Source organism: Plecotus auritus (assembly GCF_963455305.1).
Source record: "Plecotus auritus genome assembly, chromosome: 2".
NCBI lineage: Eukaryota > Metazoa > Chordata > Mammalia > Chiroptera > Vespertilionidae > Plecotus > Plecotus auritus.
Window position 1 is genome coordinate 169,985,520 of NC_137771.1, and position 27,209 is coordinate 170,012,728.

At 50.5% G+C, this 27,209-nt stretch overlaps 1 protein-coding gene across 2 annotated transcripts in view; it reads left to right on the forward strand.

Moving 5' to 3' along the window:
- PDIA5 (protein disulfide isomerase family A member 5) overlaps positions 1-27,209 on the forward strand; it is an 89,614-nt gene that overhangs the window by 27,894 nt on the left and 34,511 nt on the right. For both annotated transcript variants that reach the window (XM_080656011.1, XM_080656012.1), the window contains 5 exons: positions 5,585-5,668; positions 5,920-5,965; positions 12,116-12,208; positions 15,644-15,704; positions 20,584-20,651. In XM_080656011.1, coding sequence (XP_080512137.1) covers positions 5,585-5,668; positions 5,920-5,965; positions 12,116-12,208; positions 15,644-15,704; positions 20,584-20,651 — 352 coding nt within the window. The remainder of the gene's footprint in view (positions 1-5,584; positions 5,669-5,919; positions 5,966-12,115; positions 12,209-15,643; positions 15,705-20,583; positions 20,652-27,209) is intronic.

The window sequence follows — 27,209 nt, forward strand, 5'->3', positions numbered from 1 at the left end:
CCTCTCCCTGCTCACTGCTTTCTTTTCTGAGGGTCAAGGTCATTACCTAACCACAGTTTCCTTCTCCCCTGCTCTGTCTCCCCATCTGCCTTATTTCCCCTGGAACGGCGCTGGCTTCCCAGATCCAGGATTTAGGGCCTGCCAGTGTGGGCATAACATATTTTGAAGTCTTAGCTTTTCTTCTAAAGGATATTTGAGTTTAGCGTTTGCTCCTTTCTATGTAAGCATGTTTAATATGACTTACTGTGTGTTAGAGGAGACTCCCAGACGAGAGCTGTGTTGATGTGTCTTCAGACACCTCCCAGCACATTGGCGGGCACTCCTTAGGGTGGCACGTCCCCCACAGAGGAGCTGGGGAGGCAGGTGGAGGAGGAGAAGGCACACTTATCTCCCTCTGTTCCCATCACTTTTACTATCTGTGCTGCATAATTCATACTTTATCCTATGCTTTCTTGAGGTAGGGACAGCCAGACCTGGGAAGATCCCTGTGGTGTGCAGCAGGCCTCTTCATCAGAGAGCGCTACCTGGCCACCAAGGTCTGCCCAAGGTTAAGGCCAGGACTGTTCTGTCTGCCACCCTTGTCCTCCAGTTACATCCGTTCATATTGTCCTTGGTATTTGGCATCTAGAAGTCACTCTGACAGTATTTCTTGCTCATTTGCTCCTTAGCTCCCATTTTTTTATGTCTCTGAAGTGAGGGCACTTTCTACCTCTCCTTTCCCACCCGCCTCAGGGTGACAGGCCCATCTGCGTAGGATCCTGCCACATCAGACAGGGCAGGTGGGAGAAAGAGATGTACCCTTTCTTTGATGGGGAGATGGAACCCAGGAAGGCTGTGTTAGCCAAGGGTACCCAGTGGCCAAGACAGGCAGGGGCCAAGGCCAGGTTCCTAGTATGGTGCGCTTTCTCCCCGCTGCGGGAGGCTGCGGGCTTTGTGTGGACATGAGCAGCTGAGTGAGGATCTGGTCAGGGGGCTAGGAGAGAGATGACGGAGGTTCAGATCTTTCTGAGTCTCCACCTCTGTCCTGGGTCCTGGCTCCTGGTTCATCCGTCAGGATATAGGCAGCCTGCCTTGGTGCTTTAGTAATACTTGACCCCGTAGAGGACTTGGAGGCTCCATTCAGCTCGCGTGCCCAACTCCTACATTTTGCAGCTGGGAAAACCAAGGCCCCGCCAGAGGTCACAGGCTGGCGAATGGCAGAGCCAGATCTAGAAGCCGTCAGTCACTCCAGCTGGCAGGTGGGCCTGCCTCCAGGGAGGGTCTGAGACTCAGACTGCAACTTATGGAAGCCACACCCCCCCTTCCTGAGCCTCTAGCACAGTGGTTCTCAACCTTTCTAATGCCGCGACCCTTTAATACAGTTCCTCATGTTGTGGTGACCCCCAAGCATAAAATTATTTTCGTTGCTACTTCATAACTGTAATTTTGCTACTGTTATGAATCGTAATGTAAATATCTGTGTTTTCTGATGGTCTTAGGCTCTACAGCAGCGGTTCTCAACCTGTGGGGCGACCCTGCTAGCAGTTCTCAACCTGTCGCGACCCACAGGTTGAGAACCTCTAGCAGGGTCGCCTAAGACCATTGGAAAACACAGATATTTACATTACAATTCATTAACAGTAGCAAAATTACAGTTATGAAGTAGCAACGAAAATAATTTTATGCTTGGGGGTCACCACAACATGAGGAACTGTATTAAAGGGTCGCAGCATTAGAAAGGTTGAGAACCACTGCTCTAGCACCTGTTTCTTCCCGCCTCCCTCACCCTTCCTTCATCTCTGGGTCTGACCCCCAGGAGAGGGTGTGGCCAGCCTCCTGGATGATCAGCATGGCTCCACACACCCACTGCAGCCACTCCGCACTCCCAGCCAGCCACTCCCCAACAAATTCAAAGGAAATGTCCATGTGCATGCATTTGTCAGGGCCAGGGTTAGCGGGAAGTGTGCACAGGCCTCTGAAATCTTTCTGTCCACATTCTCTGTAGAGGAGGATCAAGGGAGGTGGGTGGGACAGGATGTCGCAGGTCGTGGGTGAGTAACTGGGCAGAAGGAGGCTGGGCTCCAGCATCCCCAGCAGACAGAGTGGCAGACGAGGCCCTTTGCACGGCCAGTCCGCTGTCTGTGATGCATGGCAGTTTTCTGCCTCCCTCTCCATTCCAGCAAAGCATCTAGTTCCCTTGTTCCCTGCCTATGTCTCCTCCCCGCTCCAGAGCCTCCGTCACTGGCAGGGGAAGGGAGGGACAGCAGGAGGTAGCCAGAAGATCAATTAATTGTGTCTAATCTCTCAACCATGATCCTTCTAAGTCCCTGAGGTGGCTAATTTCTCTCTCCTTCTTGAACTCTTATGACTTACATTGTCTGTACTGCACGATTAGTGCACACACACACACACACACACACACACACACACACAGAACTGTCGGAGGGAGGGGAACCGATCTGACAGAGCACCATCAGGAAGTGTCACCTGGTGGGATTCCTGGAGCTCAGCAGACAGAGCCCGGAGCCCAGAAAGCCAGCAGTGCAGGGCTCCTCCCAGCAGTGGCAGGACAGCGTCAATCAGGGCCTCATTCACTCGGGTGATTACAGAGGGCCCACCCGCTCTGTGCCAGCTGCTGTTGAAACCCTGGGGAAACAGTGTGAACACACAAAGCCCGTGCCTTCACGGAGCAAATATTTTTGATGGGGCGACAGTCAGTGCACACATTGGCCAGATGTGGAGATGCATTTGCCAGATGTGGAGATGCATGGTGGAGAGAGACAGCAGAGAAGGGAGTGCTGGAGGGGATGGCAAGGTGCTCAGATGGGACAGGAAGCCATCAACCCTCTGAGAATGTGTGCATTTGTGTGTGTGTGTGTGTGTGTGTGTGTGTGTGTGTGTGTGTGTATGTAGGGGGCAGGGGAGAGGGGAGAATCCTTGGGCAGTGTCTAGATTGAACCTAAGGAGGGAAGAGGGTTGTGTGGAGTCTGCAACAAGAAGTGCTGTGGCACAGACAGAGCTGTAATTGGCTTGACTGGAGTGGGGGCCACAGGCTGCAGGGTCCACACTGAGAAACAGGCTGGAGGGCCGCTGGCCTCCCAGGTCCACTCAGCCACGTTGGTTGGTGGGTTGGCAGCATTGCTCCTAAGCCTGGCTGGGCTCACGGGGATCTCAGGCTGCAGCAGACTTTCCCCGGGAGTGGGTCAGCCCGGCAGGCAGGGATTGGGTTGCAATGACTCTGAGCCCTGTCACTCCTCTCTCTGCTTCATGAAAGTCACAGGAAGAGGCTGCCACCTTGACAGAAGGGAGAGCCAGCATGGGGTGGCATTTCTCCCCTCCAGAGGCTGCCTTGCAGTCTGAGTGCCCACCACAGGCACGGCTGGGTGCTGTGTCAGGGTGAGCCCACCGTGACTTGGTTCCTGCTCCTGACGTTATTTGTTGTTGCAGTTGAGTGGATGGCAGGTAGTCACAGCGACAGTTGAGTGCAGCAGAACGAAGCTGGCCTAGGAAAGTGCTGAGTGAGCGGTTGTCAGCATCCTGAATCGAGCCCTCTCTTCTGGGGAATTAACTCAGGCAGGGAAAGGGCACCTCAGACACAGTTCTTCCCAACTGAACCCGCTGCCTGTCAGCGTGGCTTCACCTCAGCTTGCGGGATGGGTAGACCAGACTATGGTAGCCTTAGTCAGTGGAGGCGGGTATGGCATCCCCACAGGGCTTTAGGGTAGAGTTTCCAGCGAGGTTGCAGTGGGCTGCCCTCCAGAGGCCTTCTGAGCTATGCCCTCGACTCTCTGGGTCTCCTTCCCACCCCAGCTTATTCCTTCTTTCTGGACTCCCTATTTTAAAATGCCCTCACCACCTTGGAGGGGCAGCCATTGCAATGCCATTAGCCTTTCCTTTTTGGATTCATCATGCATTTCTGAGGCCTGAGGCTGCAAGCTGCAGTGGCCACTGTGATGGCTGCCACAGGCAGGACTGAATGGGGAGGGAAAGGCCATGCTTCCTGAATTGCAAATCATATATTTACATTTAAAATGAGGCCCCACAATTCTGCTTGTGCATTGAAGAGCGATGCTTTTAGAATTGAGCTGAATGGTTTCATTAGTCCATCTGTTCTGGGGCTGGTGCACAGCTGTGGGAAGCTGATAGCTGTAGAAGGTGATGAGGTAAGTAAACAGGTGGGAGATGAAGGGACTTTCCTCAGGTGGCTGTCGTACCTGGCAGAACAAAGTTGCTCATGCAGTGTCGTCAGTCAGCAGAGACCAGTGAAGGTTGAGTGACCAACATACCCTCACTGGTTCCACGCAGAATGGGGAGAGAGCCCTGCAGCAAGGAGCAGGGGCGGGGGTGGGGTGGCTGGCTGCCTTTGGCGGGCTGCTGGGCACACTTGGCTGAGTGTGGTGAGGTTGTGTATGAGAGCAGGTCAGGTCTCTGAGGGGGCTGGTGTAGGGCACCAGGGAAGCCAAACCTGGAGACTGGGGAGTGGAAGAGCCAGTGCAGGATGGTGGCATCATCAGATCACCTGGAAGGTTCCTTAAAACAGGGTACGGAGCCCAGGCTGGTGTGGCTTGGTTGGGCACCCTCCCGTGCACCGAAAGGTTGCTGGTTTGATTCCCAGTCAGGGCACATGCTTAGGTTGGGGCTCAATTCCTAGTAGGGGCGTGCAGGAGGCAGCCAATCAATGTTTTGCTCTCACATCAATGTCTCTCTTTCTCTTCCTTTCCCTTCCTCTCTAAAAATCAATACAAATATTTTATAAAAACAACACAAAAAACACCAGTATTCTCAGAGTTTTTATTCAGAAGGTCTGGGATGGGGCTGAAAGTTTGTATTTCTAACAAGTCCCTAAGTGAGGCTGGGCTGCTGGTCAGGGGCCACACTGAGGCCCATTGGTCTAGCAGAAAGGACTAGATGAGATGGTGCCTGAGCACTTTGTACACAGTGAACAGCACCCAACAGACATTTTTTATTAGAATTGCGAGAGGGCGAGATTACAGACTCCAGCCCTTCACTGAAGCTTCCCCGTTCTCCTTTTGGCTTTTGTCCGTACCTGGTCAGATGCCATAATTCTTTCAGCCTCGTAGAACGTTTTCCTCTTTTCCTGGTCAGATGGTCTGTAGCAGGTGGCATATGGCACACATTAGAGCTTGAAAAACAGAAACGTACTTGGGCCCCAGGCAGGGATTCTGAAGGAATGATCTGGGCAGGCCCAGGAAATCAGTATTTTTTAAACTTCCCAGGAGCTTGTGATGAGCGGCCAGGGTTGGGAACCACTGATCTATACTGAGTGTATTTTTCTCCTTAGAATGGGCTGTCCACCCCCTAAGCTTCTGGGGCACTTCCTTTATCTGGACCTCCCTGGGTTGTCCCTGACACGTCGTGATACAACCTCCCCGTCTGCTGGCCCATCTTTCCTGATCAGCCCACCTCGCATTGGGTACTTTCCTTCCTCCGGTTCTCTGAGAACCCGTCTCCAGGGAGGTCCTCTCTCGCTATGGAGAAGTCCAAGTTACCTGCTTTATTCTTAGGCTACCAGCAGATTTCACTCTGTCAACACCTCTGTGAGGACCACAGGTAACCAATGGTTCCCGGCATTTGTGTCTTTCAGTGACACAGAGAGTAGAAAATTGTGCAAGAAGATGAAAGTTGACCTGAGCCCAAAGGATAAAAAGGTCGAATTATTCCATTACCAGTAAGTACACGTGGTCATTTCCAATTTCCATGTAAGTGCTGAAAGCTTTCATTGGTATTCTCAGTGCACAGCGATTTTAGGTAGATCAATTTTATTCTGGAATGATTTTTTTTCCTGTTTACAGTTATTTCATTTAAAAACATCTTGAACTCTATTCAATAGCTGAATCTTATTAAGATGCTGCAGGAAACCAAAGGTATGTCTCTTCACAACCATTGCTATAGTTAACACCTTTTTCTCTCGTTTGACAGGGATGGTGCCTTTCACACTGAATATAACCGAGCTGTGACATTTAAGGTAAATTTACCTCCCTCATTCTCAGCAGAGGTGGATCTGAGTGGATGCCAAAAGTCTGGCAGCTTCTCTCTGAGAGAAGGAAGGGCAGAGAGCACAAATAGCTCTTCTGTAGGACCTGAGGGAGTCTTATCTCTAGAGCGTATGTCAGCAAAATATCTGTGGAAGTTTGTAACTCTTAACGCAATAAGGATGACCAGCCTCACAGCTGGTCTGGGCATCTATCAGCAGTTAGGCGTGTGCCGTCATGCCTCTCCCATCCAAAGGCCTGGTCTCCCTTCACTGTGGCTTCAAGGCCCCCTCCCCCATCTCTGCAGCAGTGTCTACAGTGGCTGCGCACGGGCTGGAGGGGGCTGGCTGTGCCCAGGTTAGCACACTCTGCAGCACACCAGCAGGCTGGCGCATGTGGGTTGATGCAGCTTGTTCCAGATGAGATGCTGATGTCACCGAGATTTTCCCTGCTCCAAATCCAATTTAGAAGTAGATGGGAAAACATCCGTGAACATGAGTGTGGAGATCCCGTGACCTGCAGGTGCTGCCCCGCCCCGCGCCCTTCTCCTGCCCTTGGATTCTGCTCCTTTGACATACACATCCCCTTCCTCAAACCAGCCTTCTTCCACCTGTGGTCCAGGCCACATCCCCTGCCCTGGCTGGGACCACACATTTCTCCCATTCCCAAATCTGCTGATCCCACGCGTCCTGACTTTCCTGCTTCCCAGACTGGGTTCGACCCTGTACTCCTCTCTCTCTGTCTGTCTCCATCGGTGTCTCCTTCCATCCTTTCCTGTCCAGTCGGAGCAGTTGTCACCGCTCCTACCCCCCGCCCCACCTCCCTGCCATCTCTTGTTTATCCACTAACGCTGCTTCCTTTCAGTTGCTGCAGCTCTTCCCTGACACAGACTCAGCCTGATTACTCATTTTAACACCCACTTAGACACTTAGAGACAATGCTACCAACTGGGGCTGCTTAACCCCTCTTATTCTGTGTGAAGACTTCCACTGAAGTCTTTGAAGAGAACACGTGCTCCCCAGGAGCAAGGTTTAGCTCGGTGGGGTGGGGAGGTGTCTCTGCAGTGATGGAAAGGGGAGGCTTTGTTTTGTTCTGGAGGTTGTGTTCGGTGTATGTTTAGCCAGCTTCTGAGAAGCCTGTGCTGTGAGTGTGTACTAGGGGATGGCCGCTGCTCAGAATTGTTGTAGCAGAAACGGAGCAAGGAGCCCCGGAGGTCTGAGCTGGCCTGGGTGGGGTGGCCAAGTCCTGTCCTTTGTCCACCTCTTTACAAAGACTAGGTGTGTGTGATCTTGTCCTTCTGTGAATTTTTGTGCCAATAAGCCAGAGATGTGGGCTGAGCATTGTACAGGGTCAGTTTTTAATGGAGAGAGGACATCCTTGGTCCCGGGGTCCCCAAAGCCCACAGGACCATATGGATTAGGGTAAGGCCCTGAAGTTCTCCAGGGCAGGGGGTAGTGTTTCAGGGACTGCCTGACAGCGTCTGCTTCTAAGCAGGAGTGGCGAGACAAAGGCCCTCCCTGGTCACGGATTGGTTCTCCTTTCGGGGCTTCTCCTGGGCCTCTGTCTCCAGAGAGGTAAGGTGGGCACAGCCCCAGGCTATGCTCGGACTGTTGTTGCTGTCATCCCGCACAAGGCCTGGTCACAGCAACTACGCCCACTATGCCGTGGCCCCTGAAGAGGCCAGAGGCCAGAGGTCAGATAAATGAGGGTAAAGAGCAGGAAACTCCAAGAGGAAACTTCTTGTTTAAGGGGCCTTCTGCTTGTCAGCAGTCTGCCCAGCAAAATCCTTTCTGTATAAGTGGTGAAGACCAAAGGTGCCTAGAAACCGAGATGCAGATGGCTCTCTGATGACCTTCTTCAGGCCCCAGAGCCATGAAGTCATCCTGAAGACCAAGGTGCAGGTGTTGGGCCGTTTCTCTGGGATGCAGAGCACCCGGAATAAGACGGCTGAGGGTGGGGTCAGGGGCTGCTCCCTACACACTTTTCCACCCAAGATCTTGTCAGTTAGAACAGTGGTCGGCAAACTGCGGCTCGTGAGCCACATGCGGCTCGCGAGCCACGGTTTGCCGCTGTGTTGACTAATGAGTTTGCCGACCACTGAGTTAGAACAATTTGAAGAGAACCTATGAGTGGGATTATTCAACTTCAGTTAAAGGAGAATAATCTCTACCTGAAAAGCAAAAGATTGCAAGTGTGAATGTTTTAATTAATACATTAAAAGAGGCCGTTTCTTTTTCCATCCACATCCATGTTTTTTCCTTTGTGCTGAGGAGAGGGTAGGGGAATGGGATACTGCGCTAACCCTTTAACTCAGCTCATGCTGGTGTGGGTCAGGAGCCCCCTCCCCCCCCGAGTCCTGCCTAGTTTGGGTTCCTCGCCCACTGATAGTCACCTGAAAGTCCCAGACCTCCTCCTCACAATCAGTGTGTGAGCATACATTAAAGTAAGTGTGTTCACGTGAGTCCGGGGTTTCACAGGCTCTTGAAGCCCACCGTGCACCCTAGATTGAGAACCCTGCACCAGCTGTTCTGCAGCAGCGTGCAGGTGGGCACCTGCAGTGTCTCTCTCACGTGGCCCAGTGGGCAGGTGCCTCTGCAGCTGCAGGTGAGTGTGGGTCTCGGGAAGGCCCTGCCGGTTCCATTTTGGCCTGTACTGTCGCAGTGTAGCTTAGACAAGGGGCTGGGGAAAGGCTATCTGCCTTTGCCAGGGGGCCGCTCTGGTGGAAATGCCCTCCTCTTGCCAGGAGGTGTTTCAGAGCTCTTTTTGGATGGACAGGGAGCATTACCTGAATGCAATCCTTCCAAGTCTTGGCTGCCCCCCATTCTCCTATAATAGCTCCTCCCAAATAGCAGTTTCCAGAAATAAGCCTCACGGGTAGCCTCCCTGAGAGGGTCTTTCGCTTTCTCACCCCAGGCCTCCCTCCCTCCCCCAACATACACAGGGACACGCCCAATTCATCCTGTGCTCATTGGAGTTTGAGCAGAGTGGACAGAAGCAACAGAATTTTTTTTTTTTTTTTTGCCATTACCAAAGCATTGTATTTATTTTTTTAATAAATCTTTATTCAGATTATTACAATTGTTTCTCCTTTTTCCCCCCATAGCTCCCCTCCACCCAGTTCCCACCCCACCTTCTGCCCTTACCTCCCCACCACTGTCATCATCCATAGGTGTATGATTTTTGTCCAGTCTCTTCATGAACCCCCCCATACCCCTTTCCCCCTGAGAATTATCAGTCCACTCCCTTTCTATGCCCCTGATTCTATTATATTCACCAGATTATTCTGTTCCTCAGGTTTTTAATTCACTTGATTTTTAGGTTCGCTTGTTGATGGATATGTATTTGTTGTTCATAATTTCTATCTTTACTTTTTTCTTCTTCCTATTCTTTAAGAATACCTTTCAGCATTTCATATAATACTGGTTTGGTGGTGATGAACTCCTTTAGCTTTTTCTTATCTGCGAAGCTCTTTATCTGCCCTTCAATTCTGAATGATAGCTTTGCTGGGTAGAGTAATCTTGGTTGTAGGTTCTTGCTATTCATCACATTGAAAATTTCTTGCCACTCCTGTCTGGCCTGCATAGTTTCTGTTGAGAAATCAGCTGACAGTCGTATGGGTGCTCCCTTGTAGGTAACTAACTGTTTTTCTCTTGCTGCTTTTAATATTCTCTCTTTGTCTTTTGCTCTTGGCATTTTAATTATGATGTGTCTTGGTGTGGTCCTCTTTGGATTCCTTTTGTTTGGGGTTCTGTGCGCTTCCTGGACTTGTAAGTCTATTTCTTTCACCAGGTGGGGGAAGTTTTCGGTCATTATTTCTTCAAATAGGTTTTCAGTATCTTGCTCTCTCTCTTCTTCTGGCACCCACATAATTCTGATGTTGGTACGCTTGAAGTTGTCCCAGAGTCTTCTTACACTATCTTCAACTTTTTGGATTTTTTTTTTTGCTTTTTGCTTTTTCGGTTGAGTGTTTTTTGCTTCTTTGTATTTCAATTCTTTGACTTGATTCTTGTGTTCCTCTAGTCTGTTTTTGGGTCTCTGTATAATATTTTTTATCTCAGTCAGTGTATGTTTAATTTCTAGTTGGTCCTTTTTCATATCTTCGAGGGTCTCGTTATATTTATCGGCCTTTTCTAGGATATTCTTGAAAAGCCTTATAACCGTGGTTTTGAATTCTATATCCAGTCGTTTGTTTTCCTCCATTTCTTTTGTTTGTGATCTGTTTCTTTGACGCCGCATTTTCATTGCTTCCCTGAGTTGGTAAGGTAGATTTGTGTGCTAGGTTTCCAATATGGCCCAGTGGGTCGGCCTCCCCAGTTAACCTGAGGTGGACACTCTTGGTGCACCCCTTTGTGGACTGTGTGTACAGCCTTGTTGTAATGAAGTCTTGATTGTTGTTGGTATCACTGGGAAGAATTGACCTCCAGGCCAGTTGGCTGTAAGGATCAGCTGTGTCTACGCTGGGAGAAGTTCGGTGCTGGAGACAGCCTTATAGGATTAGACTTGCCAAATTGCAATAGCCTCTGTGCTCAGCTTGGATGGGGTGGAGTCTCAGGGCAGAGCAGACAGCCTTGGCTTCCCGTCAGCCTTCAGACCTCTGCCTTCCCCAGCTCCCGAGTCTCCGCCAGAGAGTCCAGACTCCCCCCACAGGAGCGTGGGTCCCCAGGGGCTCGCCTGGAACCGGGGTTCAGTGCAGTCAGAACTGGGGCCCAGTGCAGTCAGGAGCCTCCGACTCCCTTCCACTAGGGAAAGCCTGTGGCAGCCTCCGCAGCCTTTGTGCGCACTGGCACACGCGCGCCTTCAGACCTCTGCCTTCCCCGGCTCCTGAGTCTCTGCCTGAGAGTCCAGACTCCCCTGTAAGAGCATGGGTCCCCAGGGGCTCGCCCGGAACTGGGGTTCAGTGCAGTCAGAACTGGGGTTCAGTGCGGTCGGGGGCTTCCTTCCCCCTTCCGCCAGAGAAAGTCAGCCAGGCTCTCAGCCGCCCTTCCTCTCTGCGTGCACAAAGACTCTTTGCCGTACCTCCAATTCTCTGTGAGCTTTTCTCTTTCCTTCTAGTTGTAGAATTTTCACTCAGCCAGCTTTCCTGTGGTTCTGGATGGTGTCCATTCTGTCTTTTAGTTGTAGTTTTGAAATTGTTGTGCGAGGCAGCAGTTTAGGTGCTTACCTCTGCCACCATCTTGGTTTCTCCCTGAAGCAACAGAATCTTGCATCAAATCGGGGGATACTGAGGTCTCCGTCTGTTGCCACAGAGGCCGGCAGCTCCCTCCAGGGTGGAGGGGTGGAGGCCTGGCTCATATCTGGTACCCACTCCTGGTTCTCAGACTTTGAGCACCATTTCCCAGAGTGACAGAGGAAAGGGTATGCTGCGGGTGTCCTGGACCAGTGACATGTGGCAGTGGGAGGGGAGTGGAGGGAGGTACCCCCGGGCCCCCGCCCCAGGGTGTCCTTCCCAAAGGAAGCAGAGACCGGAATTGGTTGTCCACTTCGGCCCTGTATCCTGAAGCTCTTTGTCCGGTCTTCAATCCTGGACCATCTAGACAGGAGTCCAAGGAGAGAAGTACAGCAACCAGGCCACAGAGATGGGCCCCCTGCTCTGGGGCTTCCCATCCCAAGCTCCACAGAGGAGGGTCAGGATTAACGCTCCCACCCAGTTGAGATCACGAAATACCAGGCAGGTTACAAGTAGGTGTGATTACATACTTACCTGGTGAAGGCTTTTAGTGGCTGCATGAAAGTGAAAGTATCTACCCTGGGCAGGGCTGGAGACCTTTATTCAAATCGACCAGGGAGATTTCCTGGAGGAGGTGGGATTTAGCAGAGTGTATCTCTGGTTTGAATAAGCCAACTGATTGTCTCAAATTTCCTTTTTTGGTTCCATGAAGAAGCACAGTAGGTATGGATCAACTGACCAGAGTAAAGTGTCATGTGGCTGAAAATTCCTGGTGGAGGGGGTGCATTTTTAGGGCCCTTTGTAGTGACATCAGTGGGCGATGGAATAGCACACTCCCAAGTGTATGCCCATAGGCCACATGCAGTTCCCTTCCAGGCACCTGGGTCTCCAGGCAGGGAAACAGGCAGATTCCCGACTCCCCCACCTCCCTCTTCTTGGCTAAATCGAGTTTTGCCTTCTGTCTTCTTTTCCTCAGTCCATAGTGGCCTTTCTGAAGGATCCGAAAGGGCCCCCACTGTGGGAGGAAGATCCTGGAGCCAAAGATGTTGTTCACATTGACAGTGAAAAGGTAATGTATTTCCCATCAGTTCTGATGGTCGCTGGGAGTGTCCCCTGAACCATGGCCTCCCAGGGACAGGTGCCTGAGGAGCTGAGAAGCGGGAGTGTTCTTAACCAGCTGTGCTTTCCTCCAGGGGAGCTGGGCCAGGGCCCTCCTACCCGATGCTCCTCCCCAACCTCACAGGCTGCCTGAGAGCTTCCTCCACTGACTCTTTCTTAATGTATTTTAACATGTTTAGTTTCCTTATAGGAATACCTATTTAAATGTCCTCTCCTTATTATGTCATCTGGTTGCTGCTGGAATGGACCTTGTGTGTTTTTGCTTTTTAAAAAAGTGGGTTTGAGTTTGTTGTTGTTTTTAAAGAATAATCTGCAAGGTTTGGGTTATATTTCCAGAGGCTTGGGTCAGGTCTCTAATATTCTGAGGCATTGTGTATAACTTTGAACAAATTGTTTACCCTCTTTAAGCTTCAATTGTGGGTTTGGCCAGGATTTGGAGGGGGGGGTTGGAGGTACTGATTTATCGTCTCCATACAGCCCTGACTCTCTTTCCCTTTTAAAAAGCATGTCAAGTGCCAGGAGGTGGTGGCACCTGTGCCTGTAGCTATGCAACAACAAACAGCTCAAAAAGATGTTGCTCCTAGGTAGATTTTGTGATAATATGCAGTTTTAGCCCCTGGCCAGTGATAGCCTGGTGCCTCCCTCCCCCAAGATGTGCATGTCCTCGGGCTCCTAAGATTGCTCTTCTGTGACTAGAAATATTAAACAAATATTTTTTCACATCTGTAGGCAGTCCCCTTGTTATACTTTCTGCCATTTTCTCTCATGTGGAAATATAGATACAGCTGCTTTTTCGCTAATCAAATCCCCACATGAAATAACTACAAGTTCCGAATGCAAGTTGAATTGCCGATTCATATTTGTAATCCATCCTTACTGAAGGTAACTAAGCATCTTTGAATGTAAAGTAATATTTGTTATTACTCAGGATATGAAACCAAATTGTGACCAGCTCAGAAAAACTTTTCTTCTCAGAGCTTTTACCAGGTTTTATCTGTAGGGATCCCAGATTATTTTCAAAGTGTTTGCATCCTCCATCCCAAGTCAGGGTCAAAGATTGGGTTACTAATTCTGTCTTAAAATGAGTGCCTTTTGGCCAAGACATGGAAGCAAACTAAGTGTCCTTTGATAGATGAATGAATAAAGAATATGTGGTGTATATGTATACGATGGAATACTACTCAGCCATAAGAAAAGATGAAATACTGCCATTTTTTACAACATTGATGAATGCTGAGAATATCATGCCCAGTGAAATAAGTCAGATGGAAAAACAAGAACCATATGATTTCATTCATGTATATAAAACAGAAAGCAACAAACAAAGGGGAAACTCATTGATAGACAACAGTATGGTGGTTACCAGGGAAAAGGGGAGTGGGGGGAGGTAGCAAAGAGTAAAGGGGGCCAGCCCTGGCCGGTGTGGCTCAGTTGGTTAGATGTCTTCTTGTGCAACAAAAGGTTGCTGGTTTGATTCCCTTTTAGGGCTCATGCCCAGGTTATGGGCTCCATCCCCAGGCGGTGGGGTGGGGGGTGGTGGTGTAAGAGGCAGTCAGTGGATGTTTCACTCTCACATTGATGTTTCTCTCTCTCTCTCCTTCTCCGTTCCTTTTTCTCTAAAAAAAAAAAAAAAAAAAAAAAAAAAAAAAAAAAGTAGCCCTAGCCAGTTTGGCTCAGTGAATAGAGTGTCGTTCAATTCCCTAGAAGGGCACATGCCCGGGTTACAGGCTCGATCCCCAGTAGGGGGCATGCAGGAGGCAGCCTATCAATGACTCTCTCTCTCCTCATTGATGTTTCTATCTCTCTCTCCTCCCTTCCTCTCTGAAATTAATAAAAATTTATTTTTTTAAAAAGTGAAGGGGGCCCAATATATGGTAATGGAAGGAGACTTGACTTTGGGTGGTGAACACACAATGCAATATACAGATGATATATTATAGAATTGTACACTTGAAACTTATCTAATCTTATTAACAAATGTCATCTGAATAAATTTAATAAAAATTTTAAAAATGAGTGCCTTTGCTCTCTAGTTATATAAACAAGAGTAAACATTTTCCCAATTTATTATAACATGCCTTAAATTCCCATAAAATATTTTTCATCTTCTCTAGCTAGCTGAAAAGTTATAAATAATGTGTATTCATTGTTGAAAATTTAGAAAATATAGCTTAAGGGTAAAAGAAAGAAAAAATCACCCCATCCCTTCCCTTAGAGATACCACTGCTGGTATTTTCTGTAGCCTTTTAGGCTTTCAACATAATGCGCTACATAAATATTAACAAAAGTTTCATTAGCTGTTATATGCTGTTTTGTAACTTGCTCCCCCACCCCCACTTAATGTAACATGCACATCTTATTGTGACATTAAATACCCCTCTTCATAGTTCGCAGTGATGCAGCAATATTCCATTGTGCGGATGTGCCATCATCTATTTACCCAACGTCTTTGTTGCTGCCAGAAAGCTGCGTTTTGAAATCTCCTCTTATTTCCCTTATTGTTCAGAAGAGAAAAACCTCTAATTTTCTTCTATGGAAACTGGTTAGAGGAGCTCATTTTAATCAAAATATGCTCTGTCGTGGGGCCTCTTTGCCGTCCTTAATAGATTTGCCTTTTCCTGAACGCCCTTGGCTCTCGTGGGAAGAAAGGCCTCCTGCCCTGCTCTCACAGAAGGCTCTCCATTAGCACTGTGTGGCCTTTGTCTTTTTACATTGATTGTATTTATTCAACCAAGAATTTTATATTGCCTAACAATGTGCCGGGCATTGTTCTCTAAGGGTTTTGCAAATACCCATGGTCAGTGTAGCTTGTAACCTCCTGGGGGTGGAGGGCATGTCTTGTCCTATGCTCACAGTGGGCTCTGCGGACATGGGTAGTGGGGGCCGGGCTGGGGCCGGGGGAATAGATTAGCAGGTATGGGTTAACCCCATGTTCCAGATCCCTGTCTGGCCATGTCAGGCCTACGTGAAAACACCATTCATCACAGCACAACCGCTCCATAGACCACGGGAGAAGGGGCAGCCTGGTCGACAGCCTCTTGTGGCATGAAAAGCTCCTGTAGACGTTTAATTGTTCAGGTGGAGCTGAAAGTAAAGCTGGTAGCCTGGTCCCGACTCCTTCATCCCAGCAGGAGGCCTTGGGAGAGCCATTTGTCTGCTCGGGGCCTCAGTTTCCCCATCTGTAATATGCAAGGATGGTTCAGAAGAGATGATCTCTGGGGTTCTTTCGGCTCCTGACACGCCATGACTCTTACCCCCAACCCCCAAATCTGACAGTGGGATTTCTGCAGTGCTCGCCTGCCCCTCCCACCACTGTGGTCCCTGGGGGATGGGCCTCTGTTACTGTGTAATGTGTGACCTGTGGTGTTCTCTGCTTGTGCCTCAGGACTTCAGACGGCTCCTGAAGAAGGAAGAGAAGCCGCTGCTGCTGATGTTTTATGCCCCCTGTGAGTGACCGTTCTCCTTTGGGCCAGAGCTTGTTACTCAGATTCTTGGTGGGGTAGCTGGGGGTTGTGAGGCGGGGAGACTGGGAACAGGCCCCCAGTTTCTCACTTAGAATCATGCTGCTCATCCCATCTCACCATCTGTGCCTCTTTTCCTTCATCCTGACCATTTCATCTGGCTTTCCTCCCTCCTGCTTCTACATCAGTTTTTCTCTTGCTGGAATCGGCATTCTTCTGCCCTCTTCACCCCGAGGTCCACCCAGCCACAGCTCAGGTCTCCTCTCAGGTACCTTCCCCTGCCCCTCTGCCTCCCGGGGGCCTGAAGCCCCTTTCCTGCCAGCTCTGTGCCTGGTGAAGCCTCCAGAGTCTCAGTGCGCTTTCCAAGGTGCTGCCGCTGCTCACCACCTGGAGCCCTGCTGGCTCCTGGCAGCTGCTTGGCAGCTCCTCCTCCAGCCCTAGCTCCTGCACACCTCTGCTGGTGCCACCTGGGAGGGGAGGGGAGTCAGGACCAGGGGGAAAGTGGTTCAGTCTCTGGATACGGCAAGAGGCCATGGGAATAGCAAAGGATCACTAAGATAACAAACAGAAGATCTGGGTTCTAACCCCAGGTATGCTGCCAGTGAGCTGGGTGACCTTGGTCAAGTCCTTCACCTCCCTGTTCCTCAGCTTCCATTTATGGAAAAGAAGGGGTTGGATCAGAGCAATGGCCTTCAAACTTTTGGACAGCATTAAAAATTTTTCATTGAAACTCAGTACTATAAGTATACATAAATTATATATAAACAAGCTGTAACAAAAGTTTCACAAAATCGTACTAACCTTTACTATGTACTCTACCAGAGGTAGCACCCACCGATATTTTCTTTTTCATTCTGTTTTATTTAAAAGAAGTCATTGGTTCTTCCAACTACTTCATAACCCTCAAAGGGTCAACAAAGTCTGGCCCCTAGGCTGGCTGCCTTCTTTTGTAAATGAATTTTTGTTGGAACACAGCCATGCCCATTTGTTTACACGTTGTCAGTGGCTGCTTCCGAGCAGAGTTGAGTAGTGGCAGTAAGTCCCCCAAAGCCTCAGATATCTGCCGTCTGGGCCACCCCTGTAGTCCAGGGGGTCCTGACCCACAGATTAGGAAACCATGGACCAGAGCCTGTGTGAGGCCCCTACAGCTGGGACGCATTGGCCATCACATGCCCCTCATGGCAGCCAGATGCCTGGCAGCTCGAGAAAGAGGGGCTGTGGGTAGTGGGATGTGGGGGTGCCCGGGCGGCTCTGTGGCTCGGCTGGGTATCATGGGCTGTGGCACCGGGGTTCTGTTGACTCTTAAAAGTCCCTCTTCCTGAGGCGTTCTTTGAGCAAAGGCCCCTCCCACTCCCACCCTGGTGAGCATGCCTCCCCAGCTGATGCTCTTCTGTGGGGTTCTGGTGGTCCTGCCTGACCTGGGGCTGTTCACCATGACAACAGCCTCTCTCAGCTCATGTTGATCGCTGTGTGGCCCCACCCACCCTCCCCACAGACACCTCGCTGGCCCCAGGGGTGTGCCTGCCTGTGCCTCTTCCTAGAAGACCTGGCCCTGCCCAGAGTGCTCCGTACTTTAACCCCAGGTCATTTTCTTTATGACATTCACTGGTTGGTTCCACCCCATTTTGTTTTTCCTTGGAGGGGTCTTTTTAATTGCCTACCTGTGAATTGCTTCAGGATTGTCCTGCCTACACAGCCCCTTGAGGACATGAACCCCCTCCTTTGGTTCATGTCCGAACCCTCAGGACTCAACACACCGGTTAAGTGACACTATAACAGTGTATAGCCAGTATATAGCACGAGTCACAAGCAGGATCCTGGTATAACCACAGGATCAGTATAATGACACCTGTTCATCCCTAACAAAGAGTGGTTTCCTCGCAGTTTGCACCAAGAACATCACAGAAGCCTCCAATGTCAGAACTGTCTGGTCACCCACTCCCAGGCTGTCTGGCAGTGTGCCCATCCTACTCATCACAGAGGGCAGAGATGCCAGCGTGGTGATTATCGTCACATAATGGAAAGCTGGGTAGGAGAAGTTAGGTTCCTTGTAGGTGTCACAGCAATTAGTGGGGGAGGGAGAGAGAAAACGCACAGCTGTGAAGTTCAGATTTGTGGTGGTGGTGGCGGGGGTGGGGTGGGGGTGTCGGATTAGATGTTCTCCTGGGTCCTAGGTGAGGAACCCCAGATTCTTTTGCTGTTGTTTTTAATGAAACACAGTTGTGCTTTTGTTCTACTCAGGCACTCAAGTCTTCCATGGCCTCATAATTGAGCTTATGCCTGGGACACACACCAGTTCTCTAACTGGGGAGCCTTTCAGGGCTCTGACCCTTTGATCATGTTTGGGGTGAAGGAACCCAGAGGCTGTGGGAGCCTTTAGTTGTGACAAGGAACCTGGGTCCCAAGGACCTACAGTTTATTTAGTGAATGTTTGTTGACTGAATTAACGCGAAAATAATAGGCTGACTGCTCTAACCTTTAGGGTTTGAGAGGGCTAATTAGTCTTATCTCTTCCCCTGCCTCCCATTGAATCAGTGGGAAGATAAACTCAGATAGGTACCGGCTCTGTTTTTGGTAACTGGCATGACCTCTTCCCCCAGTACTTCTTCCCCCTGCTGGTCTCCACCCACGGGGACAGTTGGCCGACTCACCACTCATTTGAGGGTTTGGGTGGTCCTGTTGCTGCAGGCTGCAGACAGGCAGAGCTGGAAGAGAGAGGCCGCACCTGTAGGGACAGGTAATAAATTAGGCTCCTGACTGATGAATGTAGTACAGTGGGTGTCAGAGTCCCCCCCATCTTACAAGTCACCGAGTAAAAGTGGGCGAAGGACTGCAGGTGTGCCTCCTATTTTCTCCCCTGGGTTGTGAAATGACCTCCTCCATTCCCTGTGCAAGTGTTTTCCTTGTGGGCCAGAAGGCAAACGCTCAGGCCTGGTGTTGACTGAGCCTCCCCTGCTGGATGCCTGGCTCTGTCCCTCAGCCTGCAGGGCAGGTGCTCTTTCTACTGCACAGGTAGGGAAGCTGAGGCTCAGGCCTCTTACATCAGTAGCCCAGGGCCATATAGGCAGCGAATAGTCAAGGGGAGATGCTCCCCAGAGCCGTGCTCCTTCCTCTGCCGTGCAGCCTCCCGTCGTCCGCACTGGGTGGCATCCACCTGGTGGAGGACGGTGTCCAGTGAAGTGGGCCTTGGTCCTGCCCTCAGAATCCCACCGTGGGAGCTGCATACATCCCGACAAGTGTCATATTGCTTCCTTCATGATGCTGTGGGGATTGTGCTATGGTGGCAGCTCCTGGGGAGGGCACATCTATTTTGTTTGTTTATTTTTATTAACCTCAGAGAGGAAGGGAAAGGGAGAGAGACAGATAGAAACACCAATGAGAATCATTGATCAGCTGCCTCCTGCATACCCCACACTGGGGACCGAGCCCGCAACCCGGGCAAGTACCCTGACCAGAAATCAAACCGTGACCTCCTGGTTCACAGGTCGATGCTCAACCCCTGAGCCACGCCGGCCGGGCAGGGGAGGGCACATCTTGTCTTCCGAGGGCAGATGCCTGGGGTCACCCTGCGGCCTGACCTCGCCACAGCTTCTGCTCTCCTAGTCTCCCTGAATCTGAGCCTGAACGGATGGCATGAACTGAAGCCCAGGCCTAATATGCTCGGGGGAGGAGGGGTGCATCTGTCTGCCAGGCAGGAATGTCAGGGAGGGGGCCGTGGGCATGTTGAGTTTTGTGTCAAAGTATCATGCCTCACACCTTGTCCAGTAGACTTGGTATTAGGAGGTTCGGGTGATCCTGGGGAGTTTGACCTGCTGACAGCTCCCCAGTGTCTCCAACTCTCTGCCCACACCTGCCAAGTCGTTCGCTAAACACGGATTAGACTTGTCAACCTGCTGCTACGTGGCCCTATCTGCTCCATGCCATGCTGAGATGAGATCCAGCCTGACGTGGGTTCGGGCAGCTTTGGTGTCTGCAGCCTTCAGATGCATCTCAAAGCCCGCTTTGCAGCACAGTGGCTGTCAGACAGCCTTGCACGTCAGCATGTCCACATCTGAGGAAACAGTGCTGGTGTTCTGCAGGCCCCACACTGATGTGTGGACACTCTGGTTGGAGGGAGGAGGTGGCTTTAAATCAAGGTCACTCTGAAGTAGTAGTGGATGTTTGGGGCCTGGCTGTCTTGGCCCTGAGCTCCCCAAGCCTTGGGGGCTTCACGATCCCAGGAGAGGACTGTGACTGGCCAACCGCAGAACCCCAGAGAGAGCTGAACCAAGAACATCACAGAATCCTCCAATGTCAGAACTGTCCGGTCCAACCTCCTCGTTTGCCAGAGGGGCAGAGAGAACGTGATGTGTCCAGGGCCATCCAGCAAGTGGAGGAAAGATGGGGACTCGAGGCGTGTCATCCTGGCCTGGCGCTCTTCCCACGGGGCCAACAGCCAGCTTTTTCATGGCAGGCCTGCCTCCAGTCCTTGAGCAATTATCCTTGTTAATGAAGGAGAAGAGGCACAGAAGTCCCAAAAGTCATTGTATCTGTGGTTGCGCATTTTTCTAATGATATTTGATCCAGGTTCCTTTGCAGCTCCTGGCTGGGTGGTGAGGGGAGGCTCTCAGTGATTCAGTGCCTTGCCCTCCTCCAGTGTCACGTTTGCTTCGTCCTTCCCACATGTATTGTCACTGCTGGGCTCTGTCCTGTTTCATGAATGTAAGCTCTTTGGGGGGCCAGCGCCTCTGCCTCCAGTTCCTGTGTGTTCCTGGAGGCTGGGTACATGTTTGTGAATAGAGGTGGTCCTGAGGGGAGGGAGGGCGGAGCGCAGGGCCCAGCACCCATAGTAACCAAGTTTGGTTTTTCTCCCACCGGCGACCAGGGTGCAGCATGTGCAAGAGGATAATGCCGCATTTCCAGAAGGCTGCCACCCAGCTGCGAGGCCACTTTGTAAGTGAGGCGCCTGGGCCAGGCGGGGCTGGCTGCTTCCCAGCTGGGGAGATGCCGTGGAGCAGGGGTGGGGTGGGGGCGGGAAAGGGGAGGGCAGGTTTTGAAATCATGAGGGGGACTTATCATATGCTGCTGCCCCTGCTGCCCTGGCGTATGGTTCAGACACCTGTCCTCGGGGAATGTTGAGAACTGACTCCATGGAGTTGCTGGGACCAGGAGAGTTTAGCACCTGTCAAAGGCCAGTAACGAAATACCGTGTTTCCCCGAAAATAAGACAGTGTCTTATATTAATTTTTGCCCCCAAAGACACACTAGGTCTTATTTTCAGGGGATGTCTTACTTTTCCATGAAGAAGAATACGGTACACATTTATTGTTAAATGAAAATAAAGGAAATTTATTACCTGTATACGGTACGGTAGTACAGTAGTTGTCAACACAAACCAGACAAACTGTGAATCCTACAGTATCAAGAATTTACTCATTTATTCAATGACAATCATGTCATCATCTTCTGGAACATCATCATAACAATCCAATTCCTGAATTTCCTGGTGAATTTCTTGTGACTCCATTTCTTTCAGAATCAGTGGACCAAATCTCTCATGTTTAGCAATAGCACTGTCTTTAAATGAGTACTTCTTGTCAAGGTAGCCTGCTCGCAGTGCATTTGCAATGCAACTGTCAGTGATTTTCTCCCATGAATTCTTCACCCAAGTCACAACTTCTTGCAGTTTAGGTTTCACAAAGTTTCCACGCTGTTTTCTCTTCATTCTATTTTCAATGTAGTCATTAATTTCCATGCGCAAATTGTCTTTGAATGGCTTGTTTATTGCAATATCAAGAGTCTGGAGATAGGCCGTCATTCCTGCGGGAATCATTATCTGATCTATTTTTCTTTCGTGAAGAAATGTCTTCATGTCTTTAGCGCGGTGAGTGCTGGCTGCATCCCAGACTAGCAGACCTCTTTGGCTCCCTCGCATAACAAGCGGCAGCATTAAATCGACCCACTTCCTTATAACCGCTTGTGTGGCCCAGGCTTTTTCAGTTTCAGGAATAAAAACGCCCAAAACATGTTCAATCTTTTCCTTCTTGCCCTTAGAAATGATTAAAGGTGGGATTTTAGTGCCATCCAGACGAACTGCCAAAATACAGGAAACACGTGCACTTTCGTAAGCAGTGGAGGGAATGTACGCCAAGGAGGCACCCCGCTGTTCAATTGTTGTTTGAGATGATTGGCCCATAAACACTGCAGTTTCATCCATAGCAATCATGTTGGAAAGATTGTATTTAGAGAAGTCAGCATCATCAATAAAGGACTTGAATGCAAGTGCTCGCTTAATAACTTGAGTATCTTCCAACCTAAACAATGTTGTAGATCTTCTTAAAGACAGTTCACTTTGCTGAAGGAAATTATCCAGCCAGTGTTGTGATGCTTTGAAGTCTTCGGGGGTTATGTCAAACTGTGGTGCCATTGCAAGGGCAAATTCTTGAATCTGAGCCCTATTCACAACCAAAGCCTTTGCTCTCCTGTCAACAACCCATTCACAGATCAGGTCTTCCAGCTCGGAAAATAATGGTTGCTGACCTGATCCACACTTGCACTTTTTAGCATTTCCCTTGTCCACTTGTTCAATGAGGTTACCATACTCTGCTCACCATTTTCGGACCAATCGGATACTCAACATCTTCTCTTTGCAGAAAGCAGTAAGATTTTGGCCCCAAGAGTCTTCCACGATTCCTTTCTTGTACTCCACGGAGTACTCATTTCTAGGGGTAAAAAAAAAAGGAATTGGGGTATCAAGGTGGGGGGAGGGGGATCACTCAAAATGACACAGGGGAGATCAGAGTGGGGAATCAAAATGGCACAGGAGAATCAGAGGGGGGATTACCATTTTAGTAACCCCTTTTGATCCTCCTGTGTCATTTTGATTGCCCCCTCTGATCCTCCTGTGTCATTTTAAGTGATCCCCCTCCCCCCACCCCTGTGCCACTGAACATCTTCACCAGACATCCCCCCTACCCCTTTATCAGACATTTACCCCCTGGGGCCTGCCTGGGGACTGTCACTGGGCTTGCTGGGTCCTGGATCTGGGCTGGAGCAGGGTCTGCCACTGACTGAGAACCTTCAGTCATCATGAAGGCGGCTGCAAGCATCAGGTAGTGTCACCAGAGACAGACCAGCACTCACCACCTTCGCCGCGTCCCGTCCACTCTACTCCTGTTCTTCTACACACATCTGTGAAAGTCTCCTCCTCTCTCCCGCCCCGCGCTCACCGCTCACCCTGACCTCCGCTCCGCCTCCACACAGCAGTGACGTCAGGACTCCGCGTAACGTCACTGGTTTCTAGACGCCAGTCAGGGCAGCCCTAGCGACCAGTTTATGGTAAATTAATTTTCATTCTGAGACAGAGCCTGGGGCCTTATTTTCAGGGGATGCCTTATATTTCACCCAGAAGGAAACCTGTGGGTAGGTCTTATTTTCGGAGGATGTCTTATTTTCGGGAAAACGCGGTAGCTAAGAAAACAGCAAGAAGCACCAGGGGTGTGCCGGGAGGCCGGTGGCCAACAGCAGACCGTTGGGGTCCAGAATTACTGGGGCTGGGCGCCAAAGCGGGCCAAGCTCCTGATGATGGGGAGCCCAGTGGCAAAGAAAGGGGCCCAGTGACACCAGCAGCAGCCGGAAGCAGAAGCAGGTTCCCGAGGCCGTCTCCTACCCAGGCTGCCAGGGCTCCTGAGTCCCTGTGAGGCGGGAGAATGGTGGAAAGGAGGCAGCCCAGGTGGGAGCTGGAGCCCTAGGTCCTGAAGGAACGTGTGCAGGGTGTGCAGGGCAGAACAGACCAAACACAAGGTGTTTGTTTCAGAGGGGACCTGAGCGGGGAGAGGGGCCACTGAGGAAACGGGCCTGCGGAGCAGTAGGAACAGCCAGGGTGGTCAGTGAGAGAGGAGGGGTGCTGGGCGGTCAGACCTCGCCCAGGGCTGAGGGTCAGTCACTGGTGGTCCTGGCCGGCTCTGTGTCCCCCACCCTGCCAGGCTTGTCTCTTCTGTGTCTATGTCTGTCCATTTCTCCGTTTACCTTTACCCACAGAGGTTTTGGTTTGGGGGGTAGGAGCGGGTGGAGAGGTTTCTTGGTGGCAACAAAAAAACAACAGCTAGCTCCTCTGGGGAGCCTGGAAAAATCCATAGGCCTCTGATGAAAGGTCATCGGGAGGACATCTCCGTGGGGCCAGCCCAAGTCCCACTAAGGGCATTCTGAGTCTTAAAACTGCATCATGATCTTTATGGGTCAAATTAAGTTGGTGATTAGTTCAAAGACAATTCGAAAAGTTTCAGTGGCAGCATCTGGGTATGGCGACAGCTCTGCTGGGCGGCTGCGAGATTGGGTTGCAAAGAGCCAGCGCTTTCTCTTTTGACCTCATTCTGGGGATACCAAGGTCCTGCTTGGTTCTCACTAGTGAATTTTTAGCAACTTGCCTGGAGACGTTTGGCCGTGGGGCACACATACATCACTCTGGGGACGTTTCACTCCACATTTTGGGGCCTCAATAGATACCATATTTTAAGATTATTTCGCCCGGAGAAAAGACTTAATTACCCACAGCGTTCTCCCTATCTGCCCCCGCATACACACCGAAAACTGCTCGGCTCAATTTCCAAACTCTAGTGCAGTGTAAGGTAAACAGCTCCAGCCCCAACCAGATCACGAACTACCTGGCCAGCCCCTTCAAAGCAGGCCAGGTCTTGGTGCCAGTCTTGGGCACCTTCTGGAAGGTTCTCAGCCATTGCTGCATCTACCTGTCAACCCCAGTGGCCTCTCCCGCACCGCTGCACAGCTTGTCCCTGCCACACACGGCCAGGTCTGCCCTTCTTTGCTTTTGTTCTAAATCACTTTGCTCACCAGTTGACACTAATTATGATTTTCTCACTGAAATGTGAGCTTCTTGAGCACAGGGGCTCCATTTGATTCATGTCTGCTTCTGGAGCACAGAGCTCAGAGCCAAGTTCATAGTAGGTACCCAATGCTGATAAATGGGTGGATGGGTGAGTGGTTTGCTACTCCTGGTAAGCTCTTTGCTTACATTAAAGTAATGTTTCCCTTTTTAAAGGAATTCAAAGCATCCGTTCCTAAGGACAAGAACAAAGTGGGAAGGACGTTTCTGGGACGAAGGCCTTCCCCCTTGGCCCTGGGTTCACACCGGGCTCTTTTGCAAGGGTAGCCCTGAGGTCGAGAAACAGAAAGTGTGAGCCTTCCCGTTCCCTAGACCACGGTACAGGAAAGGCAGTGAGGTTGTCCTGGTACCAGGACTGGCCGGGTGTCAGTTACCTCGGCCTAAGGCATCTATGTCATGTGAACTCAGCCATTTCCTCGAATCTCTCTTTTCTTGTTTGAGGTTTATTTTGTTTTGTTTTCTCCTTAGTTTCTTAGGAAAACATCTCTGCTTTCCTTTGAAAAGTTCTCACCCTTTCCCAGCTCCATAAAGGGGGAGGGTGCTGGTCACCATGGACACCACCTACTGTAGGAGGGATCTGGAGGCCCCAGCACATGGTGCAGCCACAGCTCCCCAGAAACGGGGTGACTGGAGGTGTGGATTCCTTTCTGTCCTCACACACAGGGCAGAGATGGGCTGACAGTCCCCAGAAATCAAAAGCTCGCTCCCTGGCTATTGCTGAAATCCAGCTGGGTTAACGCCTTCTGTCTCCTTTTCATCTTTGTCATCTTTGAGCCCTTTTTGGCCATGTCTGTGGCAAGGGTCATAAATCTGCCTCTTCTACAGATGTCTTGGGAGGTATCCAACCTGATGATATCATTAAGGCGGAAGCCAGGCCAGGTCAGGGATGCACAGCCTCTGCCATTTTCCAGACTGAGGTCTGCCTCTTTTATGCTGTCACTGACGTCTGGTGAATCATCGGTGTCTGTCCCATCTACTGCTAATTGACATCCTCGTTAGCAGGGGATGCTGCTCCCTGATCAGAGCCACCATCAGAATGAGCCTGTCCCCGTCTGCCTTCTTTTCCCAGCCTTGCCAGATCCACATCTTCTACACTGTCTCTTGTTAACCTTGGCCACGATGGACCCTCTGGGGGCAAACACTGTGAAACGGGTCGGTCGTGGTGACAGATTTGTGCAAATCAGACTCTCACTAACCATCGGGGAGATCTCGGCAAAGAGCCTTAGGGCCTCCATTTCCCCATCTGTAAAATGGGGAGATAAGGGTAAGCCTGCCCACCTCACTGGAGTGTGGTGAAGAGCAAACGGGCTGGAATGTGGGGACAGGTCTGTAACCTACAGACACTTCACAGATACGGATGATTGACACCCCGCGGCTTGGTACTTGCTGTTCCTCTCACGCACTAGATGGGGGTGCTCCCACGGTGTTGCTTTCTGCCCTCTTTTTTTAGTAGCACGCTGGAGCAAGGGCCTGGCGCTGCGCTTTCCTTGTCTCGTTATGGCCTCTCCCTCGGTGAGCTTATCTACCTCCATAGCTTCAACATAATGTAGCTCCAAGCAGCCCGAGTCCCTAAACTCTGGTGCCACGTGCCAGACTGCCTGCTTGACATCTTGGACTGGATTTTTCTCCCTGTGTTCCAGATGCAGGATGTCTCAAATAAAATTCTGTATCTTCCCACCTGGCAGACTGCCCGCTTCTCTTCACGACTCTCCTGAGTACCCCAGGTTCCTCTGCCAACGTGCCAGGGCATCATCACACATCTCCCCCTCACGGCCTCCGTCCTCTCTCTGCCCCCATTCTGGGTCAGGCCCTGGTTCACTCACACAGTGTGGTTGCCAAAACAAAGACCGATGACTTGTCTCCCTGATCTATGGCTTTCCCGGGCAGCTCAACCTCTCTGCTTAAAAAAATGCAGCCAGGAAGCCTTCCATAGCTCTCCAGCACCTCCTGAATAACGTCTGGTTTCTTAGGCATACAAGTCTTCCAGTGACCTCAGCAAACTCATCCAGCCTTCATTACGCCCTTCTGTGTCCTGCAGTTCATAAATTGATGTGTTCCTAGGGCCGAATCTTGTTTTGTTTTGCCTCCTTTTTATCTTCCGGAATGTCTGTGGAAATCTGACCCTCTTGTGGGCTCTAGTTCACATTGTCGCTTGCCTTATGGAGCTTCTGTGATCGGTCCTGTCACAGCGTGGGCTAAACATGAGGAAGAGCGTGTGGTGCCAACAGAACAGCCCCAGGCACACGTGGCTCAGTGCCAGGCTCTGGCCCCAGCTTCTTAGGTTGAGACCAGTTTTGCCTCATTCAACTTCACAAATTCCTAAAGGGTCTGTACGAAGTTGTTTAAAAAATATGTATCTTTTTAACTAAGAAATGTCCCCGAAGTGTATAGAAGTACTACAGAAATTCAGGGAATTTATAGTTCATTATAAGCAAAGGTGGTTTGGAAAAGCTGCCGGGGAAGTTGGGATTTGATTTGCCTTAAGGATGAATGAGTCTCCCGTGGGAGCTGAGAGATGGTGAGTGGGCACCTTAAGCCAAGGGATTGGAAGACACAAAATAGGGGCACGGAAATGAGACCAGAATTGCAGAGCCTCTTAGCAGTACTAC